An 18,497-nucleotide genomic window follows, 5' to 3' on the forward strand; every position below is an offset into this window, starting at 1 on the left:
CTTTTCCCCTATTCATTTTATTCCACAAGTAAGCTAGAAGCAGTTTCCTGTGTCAGAGCTCCTCTCCCCGGACTTTTTATTGCCATTGAGTGTTGACAGTACTACACAGTTTTTTGCAGCGTAAGAATTTTGTTTGTGTTAATAATTCAAGCTGCCACCTGCAATTGCCTTCACCATTTACAGTCTAGCATCTCAGCTTAATGCACTGACGAACACGACTTTACTTCAAGATGCCAAACTGTGACAACTGAGGTACAATCACACACACACACATCATCACACTACTCTTGCACAGGGGAAGGCAAACTTCAAAAGGTACATACGTGTGTCATATGGAAGGGCAGCAGAGGGAGAGGGCAGAGTTGCCTACCAAGATCCACAAAGCCTGATCTGTTTGATCTTTGCCAACAGGACCATCCTGCCAGGTGCTGAACATCTGTCTCATTGATGAGGAACAGGACAAAGTCCACTCAAGTGTCCATGGAGCAGAGGAACTAGCTTTTTTTTTTTTAAATTGAACATTTTAGAGAAAGGCAAAATCCTATTCTACACATTAGCCCATACTTACCATTTATTTTCATTAAGGACTTGTTTAGTCCTATAGTTCTTCCATCTACAAAACAGGCAACCAGCAAATTAATTTAGCATTTTAAAAAACAAAACCTAATAATATTTAGCATAAACTGCTGCAGATGCAGACCTTTGATCTGCTTCTGTTTGTCTATGGCTTTATAAGTGACCCAATCCAAGCTCATGATTTATGAGCATACCAGCAAAATCAGTACTGGCTGCAAATAACAATACACAACACAGTCTCCAAGCTTACAAAGTGAAAGATGGCTTACCGAAGCAGCAGCTCTTTTGGAAGTTTTTTGTTGATCACAGCTTCATCATTGTTTGAGAACATCTGTAAACAAAACCAATTTAAACAATTTAGCCATATATTTTCATTAAGCAAACAAAACCTACTTTACTCTAGGGAAGAAGCTGCTGGTTAACAAGGCCATTTCGAGAGAGACATCTGGCCCAATAAATTCTCAAAAGAAACTTTGCACTCAAGCTTTCAAACTCCTGGACTGGACCACAGTTGGATAGAATATTGCATCCAATATAGTTTAAAAAATGGTCCGAGAATGCTCTGTAGATTGATGTATTAAATATAAACTGAGATTTTTAATTTTTCTATTAAAGTAAATGATAATTAGGGCATACTTGTCGGCTTGCACTGACTATAGGAAGGTATCACCTACAGCATTACTACAGGCTTCCGTCTGTGTCACAGTTCTGTGAAGGTACACCACAGCACTGGCACTTTAAAACCGTAAAGTCCAACTACGCACCAAACAAGCATATGGCAAATGGGTTGGAGGGAAGGGCTATGACAAGGGTGATCAAGCAGCCCTAACATCCAACAAAGGGAGGCTGAAGATGCAGGCATAGCAGGACTGGTTTCTGTAACAGAAAAGGGAGCAGACTGCTGGTGAACAGGAGCCTAACGAAAAAGTATTACAGTGCCCATATCATTCCCGCAGCATATTGTTTGAGAGCAGCCCTTAGGAGCTTAGGGGCAGACAGTGGGTTTTTTTAATCATGAAGCATGGTTGAAAGGGAGATGTGATCTTTGGTGCTGCATCAGGAGGAGAGATTATTCAGAGAAAACACGGTGTTCTTCCAAGGCAACGAAGCCAGAGCTGTTTATTGTACCCCATAAGCTTTTTCATGCAAAGCATTATTATAGTGGCCAGCAATTTACAAATCTGAAATGGACTTTTGGACCAGCTAAAATAATCTCACTAGCTGTGACAGAATTGAGAGAAACTTCTTTTTTCAAATGAGTCCTAAGAAAAACAGACAGCAAAGCCTCATGTGTTTCTTAAGAAGTCTCTACATATATTTAAGAGACTTGGTATTGTCTTGCCATGGTGAAAAAACAACCAACCAACCTCCACACACTCATGCCTGTGGGAGGAATGATTAGAGTGATCTGTGAACTAAGACTGCAGAGCAGTGATGCCTCATTCCATTTAGAAGCATGCTTTCAACATTTCCAAAAGGAAAGCAGGGAACAATAAGAATGAGCTTTAATTTCATTAATAAAGTTTCTCTTTAACCTCTGAAATAACTAAGAGCTGATCTTCCTGAGCTATGCACCTGGTAAAAACTGCTGCTGAAACTACAGCCTGAAAAAGCTGATTCTAATCGGTTGATTAAGTGGTCTGAATCAATTTAGTTGTATATATGCAAAGCAAATAAAACCAGCATCAGCTAGGTCACTCGAGTGGCAGAGGATCAGATTAAGAGTTAAAAAAGGAAAGTAAGATCTTAGTGGCTTATGAAGCTGTACGCTAGGCCTCACTGACAGGCACCAGCTTCTCCAAGCAGCAAATATTCTGTACCTGAGCATCAATCCAACCCCATCGCCTATCAAAGAAACCATCGTAGCTTAATGTGAAAAGCTAACGTGCTGCCGCGAAGTAGCTTTTTAATATGCTCCAATCAGTGATAACAAACTGACAACAGAATAATGCCATCATTGCAAGAGAACACTAAAAACAATGCTTTTAGAGTCAAACTTAAAAGCTGTGTTTCTAAATCACAGTTTGCTTTTTAATTATCTCAAGATACTGAAGCACGATGCTCAAGTGGGACACAAACTCTCCAGCATTCTTTCCCAAAATGTCACACAGAAGAAAAGTGTTGTTTTCCCCCCACAGATGCTTTTATCACTTCCCACCAGAAGATATCACAAGTTAGCAAGTCCTAAATGGTCCACTAGACACACAACTACTCAGCCCATTTTGCAGATAATTAAAATGGAAGTTTTGCCATTTCCCCAGCTAACACAAATTCTGTGAAGTCTGTTCCGTCAGAGACTAGGGCAGAAGAGCATCTCCTCAAGTCAAGAACTGTGTTCAGACTCAGTCACGAATGCTATCTGACGCCTGGCAGATAACTGCGGAGTGCCACAGCGGGTCAGGACAGACATTGCCGAGGCTGTGAAAGGAGCTAACGCATGTGCGCATTCTGGGACTGGATCATCTAATTAGATGGCTTAGCTGATCAGCTGGGAAATTAAGGAAATTCTGGAGAAAGCTCTAATGAAGGAGAAATGCAGAGGAATTATTCACGGGAAAATGAGACCATGATTTTTCTTCCCCCAGTTACAAGACCAATAGTAAACAGGCAGATCTATCCTCTTTCTCGTTATTGTCCAGGCCAGAATTTTACATCTGAACCAGCAGCCTCCACTTCCCTCACAAAAAAGGGTGAGAGAAATTAGAGGAGCAAATCAGGCAGCAGTAGGAGACTTCCGAAAAGGAACCAGACTAGAAGAGAACAGGCAAGGGGCAGGAAGTATTAAAATAGAGATTCCAGAAGCAGACAGCCAGGCTTTTCTGTCTCATCTGTATTGGCAACAAAGCTTTGTCTGAATTCAAATTTTACTGTGAGAATGCAGGCAATAGTCACTGCCGGTTGTTAACTGAGATTGTACATCAAGGACACTCATAAACAGCTTTGTGCAAAATGCAGGTAACTTCTTGACTTCTGCCCATTACATTGCCCAGTAGAAGCTTACCTTGAATCCAGTGCAAATCAAAGCCTTAAACTGTTTTTCTGCAGAAGCTACCCTTTGACCAGTACTATACTACAGGAACATTTGGGTTTTGTCTTACTGAAAAAGTCCTTGGACTTAAATGTGACAGAGTCGAGGTAGGATGTGCTCTGAGGGAGAACCTTGGCTCTGGAATTCCCCCTCCACGGGAGGGCTGTGAAGTGCCAGTGTACATCACCAGACCTATTTTCTCAAGCCTTCCTTCAAAACTTGGTGCTCAGATGACAGAGGCTGGCTGAAAACAGGCTAGAATTGGGATATGTTGCTAGTCATTGCAGCATGTACAGCTAGTTAAATATACCAACAGACATTTTGACTTTCTGACAAATCCGTGCAAGAATAAACCTACTCTGAGAAAGTGTTAGAGGCTATTCTAGACTCCCAGACTTTTGAAATTACTTCTAGGGATAAAAACTAAATGACCTAAGTTTGCTTTTCCTAACAACTCTTTTAACATCCTTCAATACCAGGTGTTACGCAGCAGAGTAAGTTATTCTTGACAGGGTACAGAAAAACATATCTTTCTTGTATGTAAATTTTGCAGTCTGTATAAAACACAGAATCTTCCACAAAGCATCAAGTTTGCTGCTGCACGAAGCCACATCCCCTACACAGAAGAAATGGAAGGGCGAAGAGGATGAAATTCCTCTTACTCTTCCACCTGTCGAGACGAAGGCCGACCAGCAGTGCACTACTCTCTTCTGAAACAGCTTTTTCTAGCTACAACACAAGCAATAAATCTAGAACAAACACCACAGAAGCAGATACTAGACTTAAACTTGTATTAAATTAGTATAGGTTGCTATAATCTGCTACAACGTGAAGGAAAACGTATCCTGCCAAAACACCAGAACCGGACAAAGTTTATAATGGAACGCTGCATTTCCTAGTCATTTTACTATAGATCTCTTACTGCTCTTCAGAGCAACATCTACAGATAGTGGAAGCGATGGCTTTGCTGCCCTGGGCAGCTGGAGCTATGCAGTGCCAGAGCACGCACAGGATTTGGTCATTGCTCAGTTATAAGATGATTTAATTTTCCTGCAAATATTGCACTGCCCAGCTCTTCTACCAAAGCTAGAGAATGGGCAGAACCTGCAGAGTTTTCCAGGGCATATATCTGCTAGCAGTTTTATACTTCACACAGAAAGACATTTTACAATCCATGAGATATTTTGCATATACACACTTCAACAGCACTGCCATGGAAATACTGTCCCTATTCCAACAGGGGCTCAAAAGGGAGAATAAACAGGATCCATCTAATTGCAACTCCAGCGGTCAGTAACCAACTTTGCAAGCACAAAGAAATGACAAAACTGGGGGCTTAATCCATAAATCAATCCTTTATCTCACAAACCAATTAAAATGTTAATACACCATTTACTATTCAATAAAAGGAGAATTGTAACTACTCGGCTCCCAGTTTAGAGTAGTCCAGTGCATTCAGCATTTGACAGGTGCGTCCAGAGGGGCGTTTTGCCACGTTTTTTTTAAGAGTAGATGGCCCAAGAAGCTAGCAGCGAAGACAAGGATCATCCAACCTTCAGCCATCCACAGGAGCTCACTAGTTGTCCCCTGAATTCAAGCACTCTTTCCTGCACTCTCCCACACCAACTGAAAGCCCGGAGATTACAACCCAACTGACTGAAAACTCATACTTCCCAGGCCGCATTTATGGGCACTGCTGTGCTGCCCTCCAGAGCACTATCACCCAGAAGCATTCAAATCAAGCAAATTTATGAAAACAAATGGACAAAAGCGATAAAAGATACAGTTCTTGCAGCCTTACACTGAAGTCACTTAGCACAACATGTAATTGTCCATTTGTTTTAATAACTCTTCCCTTGCCTTTCAGAATATTAAAAGTTTTGCAAACTGGTCCAATTCATCTGGTTGCCCAGTCCCACAGCAGTCTGCAAGTGCTCTGTGCAGGGCTAATAAACAGATTTATCTGCTGCGAGGCACTGCTAACAGTGTAGAAGACAGAGTTGCTATTCAGGCATTGGTCGTGTCAGCCATTCATTACAGGGCTCAGCAATCCAAACTGGGTCATCTGTATGACACCAACACAGGATCCAGATGACAGCACTTCGTAGCTCAGTGTGCAACGGATGACAGCGTATAATTATGAGTGTCCCTGCACAAGAAACACCTACTATGTACTGTACTCACCACACATGCAAAGAGGGGCATGAACAACAGCTGATGCAAGCTCTGTAAGTGAAGCAACTCTTAGCAGGCATGCATGATTTGAGTTAAAATACAAAGCAGAGCATTGTGTCATTATTGCAGCCACTCATTTAGCCTTCGAGCAAGTCTTGCGTTGTCATGGACCAGGCTTCAAAAGCCATATAGCATGGAGACTATAACTATACTATGACTATATAGCCATATAGTCTTGGTTCCCTCCTTCAGGTCTGGTGCTACACTACCCATCCTGCCCAGGGTGAACAGATATGGTCAATATTCAGCATGTAAATGAGGTGTCCACACGCTGGACTGATTCAGCTGCTGTGTTCATGGACAGACTGTGCGACTTCTCCCTATTACATGACACAAATGTGTGTCACTGGCACATGCTAATACAGAAGGTGGTACAGCCAACACCTACAGCTCTTAGGAAATCCATACTCAATATACCTTATTTTGCTATATTTTAGAAGTTTCCATCCAAGAAAAAGTTGCTGTATTTATACGGAGGTCTCAGTATCAGGTTGATGGATTTACTCCACAGCAGCAAGTAAAAGCTTCTCCAGTGAAAAGAGCGTTTATTCAACAGTTTCTGCAAAATTTAAATCTTTGCTTCCAGAACAGTTACGCTCCCTGTACTCCCAGTTCCACGGAAAGTCTCCAAACACACATTGGCACAAAGCTGTCTTTCCCGGCTTACAGAGAGCCGGAAAAACTCCACATGAGCTGCTACGGACCCCGGCTCTGAGCAAGCTCTTGGCTGCAGAGCTCTTCTGTGGTCTGGGCTGGCAGAGGGAGGGGGCAATGTTCTCCTGTAAATGTCACATCTGGCAATGGTTTTGATTTTATTGTTGGGGAAGGGCTGGAGGGGTGTTCCTATGGGGAACAAAAGTTTTGTTTTTCACTTTTTTGTGTTTGGAAAAATACACTTGAGAACTCATTTAGAAACTTATTTCAACATTTACAGTTTACTGGAAGTAATTAGGAGTACTAAGGTACAGAACACAAAGCACATTTATTTTATATTACCCTAAATGCTCAAAACTACTCTTTGTAAGCAATTCTTAAATTCCTGGCTGCATTTTTAAGAGAACAACAGTTTACTCGTCTGACATACCAAAAAGACTTTCCATTAGAACAGCAGCAGGGATTTTTTTTTTTCCCGATAAAGTGCAATTTAGACATAAAGACATACCAGACTGCCTTGCCTATATGACAGCAGACAATGAAAAACACCATCAATTTTCCCAACATTTTGTTCCATAGAATTTTGCCCACTAGAGATAAGGAGCAGCAAAAGGACAGTTGATCTGCAGTGTAACACGGGTGGTCTCCAATTAAGGCACACCTCTAAGATATACAAACACTCACATACTCTAAGCAGCTCTGATGCTGGAACTTCAGAACCTGAACTGACCAACATACAGCGTGATGTCCCTGTGCCACCAAAATCCTACTTTATCAACAAATGTGAGGGAATTCACTGGCATAAAGTTTCCAGGTTGATCACAAGGACTCATTCACTTTCAATTTGACTGTCTGCAGAGCTTGTTGCTGCATAGGAACTTATATTGCTATGGGTACTGAGGAGGAAAGGAGCACCATCCCTCTCCATGCTTTTACCCAGACACAAACATGGTCATGCACCGAGGCAGTGGTATTCAAGACCTGTATCGTCCTGAAAAGTACTGAAGGACTTAAGTTATTAGTATAGTATGTTCAGCTGGACAAGAGACATACTACCATCAACATTAACAGGATATCAAGTAATTGTCCATGTTTGTACTTGATGCAAGCTAAACACCAGCAAGCCAGCAACGTAATACAGCTGTTGCATACATCAGCTAGGGTGGAAGTATTTACTGCACTGCTGACAAACACAGCTGGTTTTCAACCGAGAATGCATCTGGCATCAGCACAGGGAGGGGGATGGTTGATCTTAAAAATATATATATATAAAAAAAATAAATCAACAAGGCTTAACTTTAGAAGCATCAGTGCCAAAGCCAACAACAGAGCACATAGTGTTAGCCTAGATGCGGACTTTGAACTCAAACACTTTTCTCCTAAAGTGGAAAATTCAAAGCTCAGTAGAGAAAAAGGGATGAAGCTTATTTGGAGCTTTACGGAATCAGTGGCTACAAGGCTCGCAAAGGCACTGGAGAAAGCCGTTACACTGGAGACACCCAGTTATCCACCTTAATGTTCACTCAAGTGAAAAATAACATGGGGTCTGGCACACCCAGCCCCTTGAGAACGCAGACCAAAAATCTGAAACTGCCCAAGGAGAAAACGCAGTGCACACTGCCAGGCTGAGAACACGATCACGTTGATGCAGAGAGTGGGAAAGAAAGAAGATGGACATCCATTTTCAGTACAAAAACCAACCAACCAAACAACAGAGACACATTCATGCAGGTGGGCAGCAGGAAATGAAAACTATAAATTTCTCAAAGTACAAACGCAACCAATACAGTGTTTCACATCTCTATTATTAAGCAAACTTCATGCAAAATAAACAACACAGATAAAAGCATACCCTCTTTAAAAAAATCTATGAAATATTAGTAAATATTATAATTTTAAAATACTGCAACTTGTTTACTTGCGTAACAGAAATGGTGCAAGACAAACTTTTTACAATAGCCTTACAAACACAAAAGAAAAAGGTAACCATGTGCCAAGGATGAAATTTTAGCTGCTGTTCGGACCTAGAGCCTACTATCCTTGGTTCACAAGCAAATGCTGGCCAGACCCTCCACAACTGCTTATAACCACAGGAAATAAAGCAATTAAAACCAAGACAGAAAACAGACTACAATTATTAGAGAGTAAATAATGCATTCTGGAAACTGTTTTTAAACTAGGAAAGGTGGGGAATCAACAGTTGCCATCATAAATCAGGGATTACATATGTAGCTGGCATATTTTGTCGGTTTACATCCCCACCCATCTGTATCATCGAGACACTTTGGAGATTAAACTTCAGAGCTATAAGAGAGTCTTTTGCTGTTCTGAAGTGAAAGAAATAAAGCATCTGTGCAAAATCATTCAAAGAGTTTAAATCCTGACGAGTCAGAGATGCCCTGTGAGGTGTTCTTCAGCTATACAGCTGCTGGCTCACACCCAAAAATCTAGTATTACTGGTAATATTTATATCACTTTTATCTGCTATGGTTCATATGCAGGAGATGAACAAGCCAGAAGAAGTACAGAGTCATTGAAACACAAGACACACACCAAACCTAGCTCATAGCACACAACTCCAATCTAGTTAAAAAAGCTGAGCGTAAAACACAAACCAAGAAAAATGTGAAATTCATTCTTTTTCCTTTGGAAAAGCTCAGTGAAGCTTTGCAGTGACTTACAAACTGTCAATATATACTAACACCTCGCCTCTAGTTCTGTTCATTTTGGAAAAAAATTCTACCACTGTTACAGGGCTTAAATAACGGAAACATAACCAACATGCACTGAGTATTCATTCAGAAGTGCTTCTTCCCCAGTACAAGATTTAAGGGAAGCAGGAGTTTAAGCAGGCTGAGCTGCCTTACTGGAGGCAAAGAAAAAAATTACACTGCAAAGATGTCACACAGAAGTGACAGTGAAATACAAGGCTCTTCGGAGGACACAATACAAAACATTAAATTGTTTACATCCACAAGCAGTTCAGACTGGGTGAATTTTCCTTCTAGCCTTTAGTTACACAGGAACACTTTTTTTTTTTTTTTTTTAAAAACCCATCCAGTTTAATCTGTGTTAAGTCTCCAAGGAAAATGGCTGGCCGTCGAATAAAGCCACCGCTATGACAAGCTCCATCATTAGCAGTCGTGATGCTCCAGAGTTCTCCTGCAGCATTTGTGTCAGTAGAACCAGGGAAGGTGAAACAACCGGCTGCCCTCCTGCCACACACCATGCTACAGGCACGCTCACCCAGCCTGGCTCACAACCAGGGCTCCGCTCAAACAAAATCGTGACTAAGCAGTACAAAACCGAGACAAAATAGACCCTGGCCGAAAAGAAAAGGCTTATTATAGGCTTAATATTCCTAAAAATAGCTCAATAGGCAATTTACTCGACATACACCGTCACATCACTTCTTCCTCATCTGCTTGTCGTTGCTTTGGAAAAGCTTAAATTTCTGCTGGAGATAAATAGCTGGGGTATGGATGAGCTATCTTTCTGTGCAGCCTGATTATTCTGCATTCAGTAACAAACAGAATAAATAGCCTTTTTTTTTCCCCCTCTTTTTTTTTGAATCAGCAACACTAAAAGCACGAGGCTGAACAAAAAATTAGTAAAGCCCTATAGAAATCAAGCCCATGATAAAGAATAGCCTGCTGCACACACCTCTGACGTAGCAGTGTAACGCAGAAACTGCCACAGAGAAGAAATTCATCAGGTGATTTATGTGCAAATATACAAGGTCATGCTGTTGCATTCAAAGAGTAAAACTTCAAAGTCAGGTGTGCAGGTAAGATACTAGAAGACTACTTCTGATTTAAGAAATACCATTTCAACTGGAAGTACCACATGTGCTATATCCTATTTTTAAAAAAAAAACCTAGAAACTGCTGTCAGATACCAAAAGTGCATGTTCATATGTTTTTTGTTCTTCCGTCCCGGTCTTGGTTCCAAGACAGTTTTCCACGAACAAAGCATCCCACAACTACACCTAAAAGCTCACTGTCTTAATTTTTAAATTGCAATTTAAAAGATACCACCAGCACTAGCCATTCTCAGCGTTTTAGTTACCCGACTTCTCCCGGCTGACACAGGCTGCAGGAGATACACATCTGAGTAGTTTCCACTGGGCAGTCCTGGCAGGGATGCAGGGCAGAACCTGAAGCAGCCTGGTGACAGATTGGGGAGGCAGAAGCTTGCAGTTAATCGGCTTTGTCTTTACCAGAAGTTGTATCTGGTGCTGAATGAAAAACACTCTCTGAAAACGTCAGTGAGAGCTCACACATCCCAGAACAGCAGAGGTCAAAGTTAGTTGGCATTATATGTTAAATAGACAGGGCAAGCAGCGAGAAGCAAAAAACCACATAAGCGGTCATCAAAGCTGGTTTTGGGCACCTACTTTTTTTAGCTCCATTAAAAACCTCAGCATCCTACGAGTGGTCATCCGAGTATTTTATGACCTATTACAGATATTTGATTTAAAAAGATGCTACGTTCTCACACACAACCTTCAGAGTTTTAAATATACACTGTTGCCCATAAAAACAACATCCAAGACCAACAAAGAAGGAGAGTATAAATAAGACAGAGACTTCCTGACTTCACAGGGACACAGCCTATGGCCACGGACTGTGCTATAAAACACCAGCTATCACTATTTATTTTTTTCTCTTTAGAAGCTCATTTTAGCAGGGTAGCCGTTTACTACAAATACCCTCTGAATGGATTTAAAAAAAAAAAACCAACAAAAAAAGGAGACATGCTTCAATACTTTCAGGCCAAAACTGAGACTCCTCTAGCTCTCCAAGTATGTACCAAGGCTCATCACAATTCAAATAGGCTTCTTTGATAAACAAATTTCTTATAGTTCTGCCCCTCTCCAAAGCCTACAGTTCTACATTACTGGTAATAAGCTTTTTTCGCTATTGGGTTTGTATTCAGCTATTACCTAAAAGATGATGACGGTAGTATTAGGCATATATACTTGGAAATGAAGTCAAATGATGGTGTCTCAAAAAACCCCTACCTGAGATGAGGTGTGAAGGGCATTGGGCGAGTTTACCACACGCAAAAGGATGGTCAATCTGAAAGCAAAACTGACAGATCAGCCAGGTACATACAACCCCCAGCCACACAAAGACTCGGGCCCCTCCGCACAGCTATGCAGTTAAAACATTTCATACCGTATCAGTAAGGCTAACACATTCATTGGGTTGACTTTCATAATGGTATGAGTCAAATGAAGTACACAGCAAGGTAATCCAACACGAAAACAATAATTACCTGATCTATCCCAGGCCCCAATTAACAATGGTATCTAAAATAAAATGAGACATACCCGTGCATACAGGCTCTCTAACTCCCTTTCCTGTTATGCAAGCTGCGATGCAAGACAGACACAGCCCAAGCAGTCCAGGACCTCTCCTTGGGAACACACACGGTCCCTGAGCCATCATTTGCAGCGGCTGCTCCGATCTGCAGCTCCAACTGAAACCACCCTGGGGAACCCCTGTTTCGGCACCAAGGCAGCACGCACCTCAGAAATCTGGAAGGAAAGCCCTCACCAGTGCCGTACACAAACCAACCCCAACGCAACGCACTGCTCGGGCCAAGTTAGCGACGAGTCTTTAACGGGTGCTGCCTAGCATTCTTTACTGCACAAATGTCAGCAAGGGACTGGGGAGAAAATACAGGTTTTCTGGCATTTCTGCTTTTATTTCCTGCTGAAATTACTGTTGCCAGGGCCAACATTTCCACTGTTACCCATCTCGCAAGCACAATTCCTTGCAGAGGAAGAAGGAAGAAGAGAATCTCAATTGGGGAAAAAAAATTTGCAACACAAGCTTGGTCTCTCAGGTGACACGGGCTAAGGTCAAAGCACACACATAATCCAACGCTTGTAAAGCTGTTGCTCTACCTAATTATGGCAGGGATGTGCTTGTGGCTGCCTAGTACAAAGGCTACAAGGTGAAAGAGCTGGGAGACTGAAACCTCCCCCAGCGCTAATTTAATAAAAAGATGCAAAAGAAAAGTAAAGTAATCAGAACTGGTTTCTGAAATACCTTTTCTTTATCAGTCAATTTTATAATTAACTGCTTCCCCTACATTATGCTTTCTTTGCCTTTTGGCAACAAGTCTATACGGCACCTGTATGGCAATATACGGCACGTAGATTGCAAAGGAGAAATTCAGAGCAACTAAGATTTTCCCCCATTGCCCCCTCCTCCGACAAAAAGCCGCCTTCCTATTTAATCCTTCTCAGTCTCCCTGTAGCCTGGGTCAAGTATCTTTTGCGCAACTAATTTGACTTTTGCTTCCACAGCTTGCTGAATTCTTCCTTTTCTCTACTAGAGTACAGAGCACAGCCACAGGACCAGCACAGTGGGGGTGTGAAACAAGTTATGGTTTACATCTCTCACTATCTTAATGTTTAAACAACCACTTTGTACACAATAAAGTAACATTTTACTATTCATCTGCCAAAAAAGAAGTGCTGGCTTAAAAAGTATTACACGTAAGTGTGGCATGAGATGACACCAAAATAAAAAAATAAACAGAGGTAGGGGGAGTGAACAAGAGTATGGAAAGGCCATCAGCTTTGACACCCCCCCCAAACCTGTATTTTTTTATTCTGACAGTGTTTCTCATTACTTATGAGCCACATTATTAGTTATCTGCCAAAACAAAACCATTTCGTTTCAACTGTACTACCTCATGTCTTCACTGCGTTATATCAGCAACAGTTTCTCTTGCCATATAAAATGAAACACCATGGTAAGCATAACGTCAGTTTTTGCAAGTTTCTGCTAGAAAACAGCAAGGAGAGACACCGTGGGATGCAAAGAGTTATCGATACTCCCTGCCTGCTTTGTTTGTGTCTGCCTGTTTACACAACCTCCATTGCTTGAAATAACAAAGCCCTAACCAGAAGGGTAGAATGAAGCACAGGAGCAGCCCAGCAAAGGGAACAAAGACAAACCCAAAAGGATCAGCTCTAAACCGTAAAGCCAAGCAACCCTGAAATATGGAAACAGCATTTAAAGGCCAGGAGCCCAGCAGATTAAAAAATGGGATTAGGGTAATTGAGATTATTCAATTCAGCTTTCTGAACGCAGACAGGATTAATTATTAGAAGGCAACTCAATTTTGAAGCATTTCAAGTTTCTCATTCTGCTTTCAGCTTACCTCATTTCATGGCAGATCTAAATTCAAGCAAGACCTAGGAACTACGGAAGCCACTAGCACAGTTCAGAAGAGTTAGAAATCCCTCACATTGAGGATCCCATAATCTAGGATGAGAGAAATGCTCTGAAATGCACTGGATTGATGCATTTGTCTGAGTGAAGGTGGTCGCAAGGCTCGTACACATTTGTTCCTCAGATACATCCCTGATGTTCACACTTTTTAAAATTTTTTTTAAATAGGACAAACTGCCCCATAAAGAAATGCTTTGCAGCCAGAATCACCTCCTCCTGCTAATTGGAGGTTTTGAAGACTCCCTGAGGAAGCTGGAAAGGATGGTGCTTTTTTTTGTGCTGTTGTTTTTGTTTAAGGATGTAGAGGAGACTACATGTATTGCTCACAGTCTGGAAAAAAAGCAACTATAATTATTTAAGCCTGACAACGTGGCTCAATGGAACACAAGACACTGCATAGCAAGAGATCCCTGCACAGGGAAAGCTTAAAAGCCAAGAGTCTGTGCTGAAGATGTCTGCAACCCAGGGCTGGTCTAACACCAAAGAAGCCACTGTTTCATATAAAACACTGCTCCTGATCTTAGGCAGGTAGTTTTGTGCTGGATCACTTCTTTCAGCTCCGTACATGCATCTATGCAAGTGCTAGCCATCTCAGAGCGGTGCCGCCCGACAACATCCACTCCGAAAACCAGAAAGCTCAGAGGAGCACTCTGTCCTAGAAGGCGTTGTTTATTTTTTGATGATGAGTTAGTGAGAGAAGCGAGTAAGTGAAAGCGACCCTAAGACACCTGGTCTCCAGATAACATCCCAGGCCAGAAGAAGGTGGATGAGACAGATTAAAGGAGTGATGAGAACTAGAGCCTTCGGAAGCTAAACAAGCCCTCAAAGAGTAGAGTACCAGTCAATCAAAAGCATCAGGAGATGACATCCCCTCCTCTTTGCTATTATTTAGTTGTAGTTCATCAGGCATCATGTATTAGGTACAACAGGAAGCAGAGAAACCCCAAATATATGCCAGGATTGCGATCTGTCAGGGCATGTTCCATATTAAACCAACACCACAGAAAATTAGGAGTCAATCTGGGTAATGTTTTCCCTTTTTGTTTGCTTTGCTACAGTAAGTGGTTATTTTCTCTGTGGTGGCCACACCTCCTATAAAGGGACTTACTTAGAATATGCTCGTTTGGCTGGGCATGCCAGAGTTCATTCTTTCATTTGAAAGAAAAGAGTTCCATTCGTACTGGAACAGACAGCTGGCTACACATACGTACCAGAAACCCATATGCAAGTCAAATTTAAGAAGCTTAGCCCATATTCCATTACCATATTTTATTACTACAGTAAGAAGAAATGATTATTAAATCCAATCTAGATTGGATTTTAAAATTACCCAACAACAATAGTTCAGGAATCTATTTACATGGCTTAACGAAAGACAATAAACTTAAGTCTGAAAACCCAAACCAAACTCCCCCTCAATAACTCACTAGTTATTTGAAGTCTGAAACAGACACAATACACATTAGTCAGAACTCTGCATCAAGCTATTTTTACCCCAAGATAAGACTCCAGACATTCAAAGGCCCTACTTACCACTCCTCAGTCAGGGAAACTACCATGGCAGTCAGCTCTGTGTCTAATCCAGAGGTAACGCAGAGGGCTATGTAGGAGGAGTACTAATCACCAAGCATTCAACCCCGTGCTGTCTTCGTTGATCTTACAATATTCAACAACTTTGAATAGCAGCTTCCAGTCTCAACACATTTTTTGCATAATTGTCCTTATGTCACATTAAATATGAACTATTACACTAAAAGGCACGCTCTCGTGAGTGAATAGGACTTTTACTTTTAAAGCAGAAACATTACAAACCGTATTCTAGAAAGCATGGCTAACTTTCTATGCATACTTCCCCTCTGAAAAATAAATCTATTTGCAAGTGTGAACACCTTAACAGTTTAGAAGCTTTTCAGACCAAAACACCCTCACTAGAAACCCATGTATTTAAAGCAAAAGAGTTCTAAACTCATCCCTTCCAGGATATATAGGTGAGTGGGTCAGAGATAATCAATGCTAGGGCTAATAAAACCATGCCCTCGATTCACTAACCAAAACATAACCAAGAAACAGAATAATGTTTAAAGGCACTTCCTGTAGCTCAAAGTAAGCCTTTCTATAATAAACTGACTCTTCCTGTACAAATATAAAGTAAAAAAAAAAAATTAATTTAGAACTCAAATACTCTTTGAACATTTTGCTTATTTTCAACTTATCCATTTTTTACTATAGGAAGAAAGCAACATACAATTGCAGCAAAAAAAAAGCCCCACCCGAAACAAGCAAACCAAAGCTCTTCCCCACTCTTCTTCCACAATGAATTGGGTTAATCTTGTTTTGGTACCACCCTGATGAAAAGCTCTCCCAATACTGGAATGAACTCTAGTACTTCAAGACAAAGGCTAAGCAAGCAGAAAAGGTCGTTGCCGTATGAGATGTTTCCCCATAGAAGACTGCTACCAACATGTTTTTATTCTCTACTCTGCTCTGTAACCAGCCGCTCTGCAGCAATAAAAAAAAAAAAAAAACCTCAGAAAAAAAATAAAAAAAATCTGTGCAGCTAAGAACAGACTAGAACGGTAAAAACAATAACCCCGGATAAAACACGTTACGCATGCAGCCTTCTGAGTTCCCAGGTTTAGTGCCCTGTTTTTATAGTTTGGATGCTACAGAAACATGAATTTTGTAACACAGTTTAACCTGAAACCATTCTGAACAGATAAGCTGCTACTTATTTACAGCGGCTGATACAGATTTCATACAGGAAGAAAACAATTTCATGTGCAATATTACAAAACCATTATTTTCTGCACCTTTCTCAACTGCAGGGCCAGTTTCCTGGGGAATTCCACACTGTTCTCTGTGGAACCAGACACTCTTCAGTTTACCGTTAACCACTATTTTCCCTTGACAGCCTTCCCATCCCCTCTCTGTGAGGGGACACACACACACAGCCACATCTTTACCATTCTGGGCTCTTTTCCTCTCATGTTGTCCTCGCACACAACACGAGCCAGGCGGTTGAGAGAAGGAACGGGCAGGTATTTTCATCCTCCACAACAGGCTCTTACAGCGATGAAAAGTAAACCCTGCTGCTCTCACTCCCGATACCAACCTCCTCCCCCACTCGGGGAAGACAGCTGTTACAACAATGCAGAGCTGGAAGCAGCCCGGGCTCGATAGGCTGCTTTGTGCCATATTCTTTGAATAGATCTTATTGTTTACCCTCTGCTCCTTCCGTCCTCTCCATCCCCCCACCTCCCCGTAATCAAATTTTTCCCGGCTACTGCCCAAAAAAAGACACGCCGGGGCCACCTTCCCCCCCACTTCCCAGCCCCTCCCGGCCCAGGCCAGGCTGTCTTGTTTTCCAGGCTCGATTTCCCACATCCCCTGCTCCATCATCAACTTCGCTGCCAGCGCTCACACCCGCAGCAACACGTTGGCAGCAGCCCTGCGCATCCCCCCCCCCCGCCACCGCAGCCCCCCCACGGGAGTTTACATCTGACGAGACAACGCCGTCAGACATAAAGGGGAACACGATGATGTAAAAGGGGGGACCAAGAAGTTTCACACCAACCACACCCCCCCACACACACACCCGGGGGGGGCAGCAGGCCCGAGCCCCCCCTCCCTACACGCCCACAGCCGTGGGGCTCCCCCCACCCCAGCCTGTGATAAAGCCCCCCCCAGCCCCACTCATAAATACCTCCCCCCCCCCATCCAGCTTTGCCACAGGGCCGCGATGACCAGTTGTCCCGGGTGGGGGGCCTCGCCCCCACACACACACACTGCGGCCTGGGGCCCCCACACACACGCTGCGGCCTGGGGTCCCCCCCGCCTCCTCAGCCGGGCCGGGCGGCCTCGCCGGCCGGGGCCTCACCTCAAAGCGGCTCTTAGTGACCCCGTTCATCTCCCTCCGCATGGCGGGGCCGGGGGCGGGCGGGGCCGGCGGGGAAGAGGAGGAGGAGGAGGAAGAGGAGGAGGAGGAAGAGGAGAGGGAAGGGAGGGAGGAAGGCCGGCGGAGGGAGGAGGGCAGGGGGTACCGGGGCTCCGCGGCCTCCGCCCGCCGCCGCCGCCGCCGCGTCTCCTCCGGCCTCAACTTCAACCCAAAACAAAAACACTCCGCACCTGCCAGCAACGCGCACGCTCATTGGCCAGCGCCAGCTACGGCGCGCGGCGGCGGCGGCGGCGGCGGCGGCGGGGGGGGGGGGACAGGACACAGCGCGCGGGGAAGCGGGGCCGGTGGCGGGGGTGGGGGGGAACGGGACGGACGGAAAAACGGGAAGGGGGGAGGCTGCACCCCCCCCCCCCCCGCCACCCCCCCACCTACCCCGCAGGCCGCCGCCGCCCCCATCAGTGCCGCCGCCAGGGTCGCCCCCCTCCACGGTTTTACCGGGGGGGGGGGGGGGGGGGGGGCTGCGAGGGGCGCCCCCTCCCCTCCCCGCGACACCGGGGGCGGTAGGACCTCCCTCCGCGATATCCGGGGGCCGTGAGGATCCTCCCACTGATATCCGGGGGGGGGGGGGGGGCGCGCCGCCCCCCCCCCCCTTCCCGGTGCCGCCGCGGGGACCGGGGGTCCCGGGGGGGGGGGGAGGGCGGTGTCCTCTGCCCCTTCGCGCTCTTCCGGGAGGAGCGGGGAGGCCGCGGGGCTCAGCCAATCACGGGCCCGGCTGGCGTGGCGTCACGGTGATGTCATTCCCGCGGGAAAATCAAGCGTGGCGGGACATCCCCGCCGCCTCCCGCCCCCCCCTTTT

General features: G+C 44.0%; 1 protein-coding gene across 5 annotated transcripts in view; it reads right to left on the bottom strand.

The window, feature by feature from the left end:
* The window catches only part of FBXL20 (F-box and leucine rich repeat protein 20), a 43,893-nt gene extending 26,033 nt beyond the window's left edge, over positions 1-17,860 (bottom strand). Inside the window, exons 1-3 of one of the 5 annotated variants that reach the window (XM_049799482.1) lie at positions 16,710-17,053; positions 16,557-16,603; positions 846-907 (exon numbers count right to left, since the gene is read on the bottom strand). In XM_049799482.1, coding sequence (XP_049655439.1) covers positions 846-907; positions 16,557-16,603; positions 16,710-16,941 — 341 coding nt within the window. In that variant the 5' untranslated portion in view covers positions 16,942-17,053. Of the gene's footprint in view, positions 1-845; positions 908-10,561; positions 10,649-15,279; positions 15,641-16,556; positions 16,604-16,709; positions 17,054-17,623 lie in introns of those variants that run through there. The other 4 variants (XM_049799481.1, XM_049799477.1, XM_049799480.1 and 1 more) reach the window with 4 other exon arrangements.
* Positions 17,861-18,497: the final 637 nt, after the last annotated feature.

This window comes from Accipiter gentilis, chromosome 5 (genome assembly GCF_929443795.1).
Source record: "Accipiter gentilis chromosome 5, bAccGen1.1, whole genome shotgun sequence".
In the NCBI taxonomy this organism is placed as follows: Eukaryota; Metazoa; Chordata; class Aves; order Accipitriformes; family Accipitridae; genus Astur; species Astur gentilis.